A 7,608-nucleotide genomic window follows, 5' to 3' on the forward strand; every position below is an offset into this window, starting at 1 on the left:
GTGTTTTTACTTTTTTTTTTTTTTTTTTTTTTTTTTTTTTTTTTTTTTTTGAGTGAGGAAGCTGTTGAGAGAATATGGGAAACAAGGGAACTTCTATTTTTTTTTTCAGGAGACACTCTGGTGTTCAGTAACTTCCTTCTAACAAGCACCTCCGGCATACCACAATTTCACTGAGTAATTTCTAACCCAGAAATAACTCTTTAGAAAACAAAGCCTGTGTTAGATGCTTGCTACTTTCAGGCCCTGAACTTCTACCCATCATCCCACCGAAGAAGAGCCCCCAGTGACCGGCAGTCCCTCACACACTGCCCAAGGCTTTGGCAAGTGGTAGCTATGGTGTGGTGGGCGCTGCTGCAGAGGATCAGGTTTCAGGAAGGAGCGGAGACCAGTGTCTCAAGTTATGCTTATTTGTCTCCCAGCAGCCAGGAGAGGAAACAACAATGAAAATAACATTTTTAGTCTTCCTTTGCAAGAAGTAAAGTGAAATAGTTTGTCGCAATCAGTTGCTGCCCCTCACCACAGAAAGGTCACCTTTGGAAACGGAGAGCATCTGTCTAATGAGCACGGCCATTTCTGATTATTTTCTGGATTATTCTTTTTAGTTTAAGACAGAACTTGTTTCTGTATGAAACCCCTGGGAAAGCAGCTAGCTCCAGGTACACAACACATCTCTCAGGAATCGCTAACTTGTAAATGTTGCAACAGTACTTCCACCAGTGCAGGCAGTGGCTACCTGGTATTCCTCATTCAGCGGTGGCAAGAGAAATGACACCTGAAAGAAAGGTGCAACACTGCCAAGACAAAGCGAAGCTGAAGTTCTCCCAGATCTTGAAAAGTTTCAAGGTCTGGAACTCTGCAGGGGTGGAGGAGCACACAAACAACAGTCAGGAACTAAGACAGCGGCAGGAGAGAATCCCTGAATCCTAAGCGGGGTGAGAGAGCCAAGGAGGGTGTGCTTTGATGCACGTAAAAGCTTACAATTCTAGACTGAAAAAAGGCACTTACAATCTTTAAGAAAATACAAACACTGTGATGTTGTTCTCCTTCACTTCTACTATCAACACAGTAGGAAAAGCATCTGTCACCAATCACTATCACAACTACTTTTAATTCCCAATCTCCCTTAAAATACAAATGTAACATATAGATCTTCACACCCGCAGAACATATATTTGCAATCCTGTTTATGCACAGATTTTTTAAAAACTGTATTAATTGATCCAGTTTCTCCTACCAGGGCTGGAGAACTGCAGTCTCTTAATCCCAACATGAATCATGACAGCTCCCAAGCAACAGGCCAGCAAGTACAGTAAGGGTCAGCTGCCAGCTGGGTTTTTATGGAAGAAATACCTGCACGGTGTTTCACATGTGCTTTGCACTTTCTAACTTTGAAAAAGAATTCTGTATTTCTTCATGCATTGTGAAATCCCACACAAACGGTGCAATGAAGCATGTCTGAATACATCAAATTACAAATGATACATTGATATGTTGTATTAACTGCTGTTGACAGTAAGTTATCAAAATTTTGTAGAAGCAGTACAAATTTAGAGACCTCACACAGTTCTCTAGCAGTAGTCATGGCAGTAGTCCTATCATGAAAAAAATGGCTTCTAGTGAATTTATTTTGAACTACTGTACACTGAAATAACAAAATCAGAACTAAAGGTTGATCCTGAATTACAATAAAAGCAATGCTATAATGAAAGGTTCATGTATTTTTTCTAATGGAACCTAAACTTAGAACTAGACTGACAGAGATCACAGTTCCATCTAAAAACCAGGAAATTACGGACTTTCAGCTGCTTTCAGTGTGTGGCATGAGACATGTAAAGACATTCAGCACCTTTTCCCAGTGAAAGTGATATGCAATGTCCCAGTGGAGCAGGACCTGATCCAACAAATACTTTTCTTTTGAAAAACACATGTAAACCCCACACTTTTCCATACCTTCTGTGTGCTTTTTTACATTACTGACAATTCCCCTTTCTCTCTACCTATTTATTCTGTCATCTCGGAATCCCCCACATGATTAACAGGGAACAACCTGGACTTTCGCTTCTCTTCTTGCCCATGACAAACTGGCTTAGAGCCCCAAATCTCCTCAGGTTGTTACAGTGTGAAGTTCTTCACAGTCAGCACTTTCACTGCTCCTGATGATGCCACACAGTGCAGGAAAAGTCCAGACTGACTCTCAAGATGTTGCTGGTACAATTCATGTTAGAAATTGCTTGCACAATCAATTTTCTATTGTAAAGTACATTTTTTTTAAATGAATAAAAATAATTCAGCAACACCAGTGTTCCCTCACACCTGTAAAAACCAAGAGGGTAGTAAAATAAAGTCTACCATTTTCCTTTTTCCTTATAGTCTTTTGTGTAGAGGTGGGCAAGGCTTTCAGCCCAAAAAGAATCAGTAAATAGCCCTGCTCACTCAGTTTGTAAAGACATGCACAGATTAACATCCTACTTACCACTCCAACAGGGAAAGCCAGAACAGCCATCATCCAGTCACGGAGGGAAATTAGTTTTTTAAGCTGCCTCTCTTGCTCTTGACTGTCATTTCCTTTAGTGAGAAGACTGGACAGGTCAGTCAAGACGCAGATCCCAAAGAAGACAGCCTGGATAACCTGCATAGAAGGGAAACACACTCATGAAGACAGAGAAGACCAGACCTTTGTCAGAGAGCAGGTTGTGTGAGGCGAGGTGTGAGGATTATTGCCATGGGAATGAGAAAACATCAGTCCCTTATATGCGGGTAGAGTCTGTTCACATAAAAGTCAGTTGTGTTTCTAGACTGAGAGTCTTGCATGTACCTTGCCTTTCATGTACGGGGGAAATCGATGTGAATGAAAGGACTGTTCCAGAGGTGGGACTTTCTACCCTCATCTCAGACCCACTGGGGACAGAACTGCAGCCACCCTTTCCTGCCTCACTCCATACAACTCATCCCCAAAGCCACAACGTTTGACTCTGAGGCAAAAAAATTGAGGAAGGCTCCCTGTAAAAAGACAGGAAAGAAAAAAACCAAGTGGTTCTTTCCCTTGCACCAGGAGGTGTCTTTTGGAGACCCTGCCTGCCTGAGACACTGCACCCAGAAGTGAAGAAGGTGCTTGAGACTTCCTGAGAAATGCAGCATATTTTTTGTTTGAAACAAGTCCTTGGTAAAAAACAAAACCTCCCCATACTCGGCCCTGTTTTCCACCAGATGGCCTATTTGGAGAGAAGGAATAGAAGAACTAATTACACATTTGTTTGACTTAAGAGGAGGTATGATACCATCTACTATTCACTCAAGAGTATGAATGCCAAAGAAGGAAAAAGATTTAAGGCAGGACTGGAAAAAAAAGTACACCTAACAGTAATGAAATCAGCCTGGGTGTTAAAAAGTTTAGGCTGAGTACCAGGAAATATTTCCTAACAGTGAGCTCTGTCAGACCATGAAATAGTTTCTCAGAGGAAGTGGTGGAAGCCTCATGGCTTGAGTCACTCAAACCAATATTGGACAAAACACTCAATAATGTACTGCAGGGAACAGTATTACACTGGCAGGGCCTGGACAAGTGACTAATGGATTGTTTGCAGCTCTAACTATGATTCCCTGAAATGGTCTCTCTCCAAAGAAACCGACTCAAACAACCACACACCCACTTTCCAAGGGAATTGAGATTGCACATCCACTAATCAATCACAAACTGAACAGCTTCTCTCCCCATGATCCTGTTATGAACACACCACTTCAAGGAAAATACAGTGGTATCATTGGGAATAACTGAAAAGTCCTAAAGGGAAAGAAAGTACTCAAAGATTTCAGAGAGCAAGTATGAAGTAAACAATTCTATAAAAAGACTAACAAATAAAAATTCATATAGGAAAGAGACAATTATATATTTTTTGAGAACATTCACAGCCAATGAAAAAATCATATAGTGTTCAGGGAGGAACAGTTCCCGCTTATTCATATATATAATGTATACACATTCACCCCAATATTTCCTTTCCTTTCTAGGAAGAAAGCTGAGTTCTGACACCTATCAATATTTAGGATTAGACTGAGGACCTCCACAGCTGCACGAGTCTCAGCAGCGTAAACTGAGCAGCCAGAGTCAGATATGATTTATGTCCTTTGTGGGTCTGGCACAGGAAAAGGGTAGCATGCAGCTACTGGTGGTTCATGAAATGTAACAAATTTTTGAAGTCCATGCTCCTTGGTGGGAATGCTGCCTAACAGATGTGAGAAGTTCATAGCAAGGGAGTAGAAACTCCCTCCAAACAACATTCTCCAAAGTGACCCGGTGTTACCTCAGATTTAGGGTCACATTTACAAAACAAGGACCTTCTTTTGAAAATCTGCAGGTGGTGAATCTATACATGAAACATCTCTGACATGTTAAAGAAACAGTTTGCTTCTTCCCCACCCCCACCCCCCCTTGGAAATACAAACAATTACAGCACTTCGGAGGAAATATCTTGGAAATATCTTCCAAATTTGCCTCTAACTAGAGTTCAAAAGAAAACAGTGATTTACAAAATTACAAATACAAATTTGACAGAAAACAGCCACACCTTCCTTATACCATGTAACACTGATAGAGGCAGAAATGTACAAGCAGAGTATACAAAACCAAGAAAATCATTAGAACAAGTACAAATTACTAAGTGCTGACCTAATTTTCTCCATTGAAGCCTACAGGGAACAGTACTACATCACCTGTATCAACACTATCAACTACTGTAGTTAATGCTACAGTACCCTTAAGTTGCAATAATGTCATGACAAGTAATGGAAATGGCCATCTACAGGTATTTTATTAACACAAAACTCTGTGCTCTTGTTAAGTTGCTGCAGGAGAAAACAGCTATGAACAGAAGATGAGAACAAGCAGCCCAGAAACCTCAAACAGTGAGATCTATCCTGGTTATATATCAGAAAAGATTGTTCTTTTCAATGATTAGAATGAACTAATTGTACATGACTATCTCCCACAAGAAAGTAAAGCCTTGCTTCAGCAGGACAGTTTTTCCACAAGGTGCTCACTGCAGGATAGCAGCCAATGACCTTCCCATACTCCCTCTAATCTGACTTCCTAAGACTCAGACAGAAAATGTATTTCCTCATAAACCTTTCTTTGGGGCATGGAGAATCCCTTCCCCGCTGTGCTGTAGGGCTCCACAGAGCAGACAAAACCTCTGCACAATTGATGTCAATAGAAATCCTGTCACTACTCTTACCAAGGCTCAAAACCCCCATTAAATTCTCTGAATCTTGGATTTAATTGCCCGTGGACTCATCCTCATTTAGGCTCACTCTTGTAATTGGAATTCCTTAGAGCTCAGGGCAGAATTGGAAAAGTCTGTGCAAGCACTACTTTTATTCATGGGTATTTTTAAGTCTAGCTACCTTTGAAAATGGAGAATTCACTGCCCTCAAGTCATCATTTTCAAGATTAACAGCACTTACAAATTATTTCATGCACCCCTCTGAAAGAAGCCCTCTGAGTAGGCTGGCAAGTAGACTGCTGCCAGAATAAAACATGGGAGTAACACTCATGAAATCATCACGAAATAACAGAAGAGCATGGAAAATTAAGTAACTTCTAACACTCCAAAATACCATGTTTGTGCATGAAGTGCATGCATGTGTGTGTGTGTGTGTGCAAGCGCACACGTGTTCGGAACCTGCACCTCACCTCCTGGGTAAGCTTCCACTGTTTACAGGTGAGACTGTATTTAAGAAAGAGACTTAAAGAGTCTACAAATATTATCCATATTATAGGAAGGTAGGTTCTAATTCACCCTAGGTGATACCCGTAATTCACACTAGAGTGTCAGGGAGGCCTGGATGATCCCTACGGGCTGGGAGCAGTGGGGGCAGGCAGCCATGGCCCATTCCACCCCCCGGCAGGAGCTAGGCAGGCAGGGGCACCAGGGCAGTCTCAGCCCCAGGCATCAGGAACCTCTCTGGCGACAGGCCATCAGCCCAGGCTGGGGGTGCTGACACAAAGTGACTCATCAAAGCAATGCTCACTCCTAAGACAACCTGTGGCTTTCCACAGGAAGAAGGTCTACCAGCAAGTACTTGCCTCTGAGACCGGCTTGATCGTTGGTTGGGGACCGTGCCTTAATACACCACATAAAATCAAATTGGCGAAAGTTGTCATTTCCCATCACGTATTTCAGATTTTATAATCTGCCATATACAGAACGTGGTCAGATTTTCTTTTTCAAGCATCAGGTATCATCATCATCATTATCATCATGGCTTGGCTTCGCGAACGAAGATCTGGGAAGGGCTTTTCCCACGCTCACTGCAAGGGATGAGTGCACCCTTCGGGTCTGCGCAGTGGATTTTTTAGGTGAGGCGCAGCGTGCGCGGAACTGGCTCCACCCTTTACACCTGAGGTTCATCTGCCAGGGCCTAGCGAGCTTGGACGGTGATAGCGAAGTCCTCAGGTCGTAGGTTTGGTTAGAGTATCCTTCTCTTAGATGATGGATGCCTTACAAGGCTAAACGAGCTCCATCTGCCCGGGTTTGGAGTCAGAGTTGTCCTTCTCCTAGGATGGCTGCCCGAAGGCTAGTGAGCCCATCCTGCCCGTGGACACACTTTGTCCGAACCTTCAGTTGAGACCTGTCTGGCCTGGGAGACATATGCCACCACCAGCACAGCTCTCAACCTCACAAGGGCACACAAGCTCCTTCCCCATGGCAAGGGGGTGCCCGTGAAAGAGTCGCTGCTCTACCTCCGGACATCACAGACCTGGGCACGGGGCGGCCGGGGCCTGCCAAGAACGGGAGTCCTGAAGGGTAGCACCAGGTATATGATTTATCACATAGTATCTGTCACTACTCCTTGTCTCCTTGCGTGACTTCAGCTTTCATTCCTCCAGCCTCTAGACGTTATTATTTGACATACAAATGTACTATGCTTCAGCAATTAAGATGACTCTTTGCCCACCGTCAACACAACTGACTTGACTCTGGTTTGGGACCATGCTTGGTATGGGTTGTAGTGTATTGGGCTGGATGCAGACGCATGTGGTCAGCCTGCATCCTGCAACAACAGCTCAGTTATCGACAGCTGCAGTACACACAGCAGGTCAAGTCAAGAACGGCAAGGTATTTTTCATAGAAAATGCACTGAGTTTACAGAACGAAGCCACAGGCTGTAGCTGTTTATTAAATCTGTTACTGCTCTTGACTGCATGAAGCCAGTGATTCTTGTGCATCGCCATTCCAGCATTACTCACAGGCGTATGGCTTTTATTGTTGTTGCTTCTCCTCTCGCTGTTTCTTTGTAAGTTGTAACAGCTAGCAGAAGCTGGAGAATGTGTAATCAAGTGCTGAATCTTTGTATCAGAGAAACTAACCATTTCAGATAGGAAAGGGCAAATCTTTGTGTCTACAGACATAAAAAGAAAGACACAGAGAGAGACATAAAGAAATAAAAGCAAGAAGTAACAGCATTTTAAGTACTATAGTACAAGCCAGTGTAACATGTCTAATCACTGAATCTACAATTAATTAAAGATGAAGTGCAAACGCAATGAAAAAGTACTGTGTGCTACGCAGAATCATTACTTCTACGCTAGGAATGGGTAAGAAGACTTGT

At 42.8% G+C, this 7,608-nt stretch overlaps 1 protein-coding gene across 1 annotated transcript in view; it reads right to left on the minus strand.

The window, feature by feature from the left end:
• AIG1 (androgen-induced 1) overlaps positions 1-2,629 on the minus strand; it is a gene marked incomplete at its 5' end in the record, with an annotated part of 86,980 nt that extends 84,351 nt beyond the window's left edge. The window contains one exon of the mRNA XM_010133273.1: positions 2,474-2,629. Within this exon, the coding sequence (XP_010131575.1) occupies positions 2,474-2,629 (156 nt within the window). The remainder of the gene's footprint in view (positions 1-2,473) is intronic.
• Positions 2,630-7,608: the final 4,979 nt, after the last annotated feature.

This window comes from Buceros rhinoceros, unplaced genomic scaffold (genome assembly GCF_000710305.1).
Source record: "Buceros rhinoceros silvestris isolate BGI_N320 unplaced genomic scaffold, ASM71030v1 scaffold4193, whole genome shotgun sequence".
Lineage (NCBI taxonomy): Eukaryota > Metazoa > Chordata > Aves > Bucerotiformes > Bucerotidae > Buceros > Buceros rhinoceros.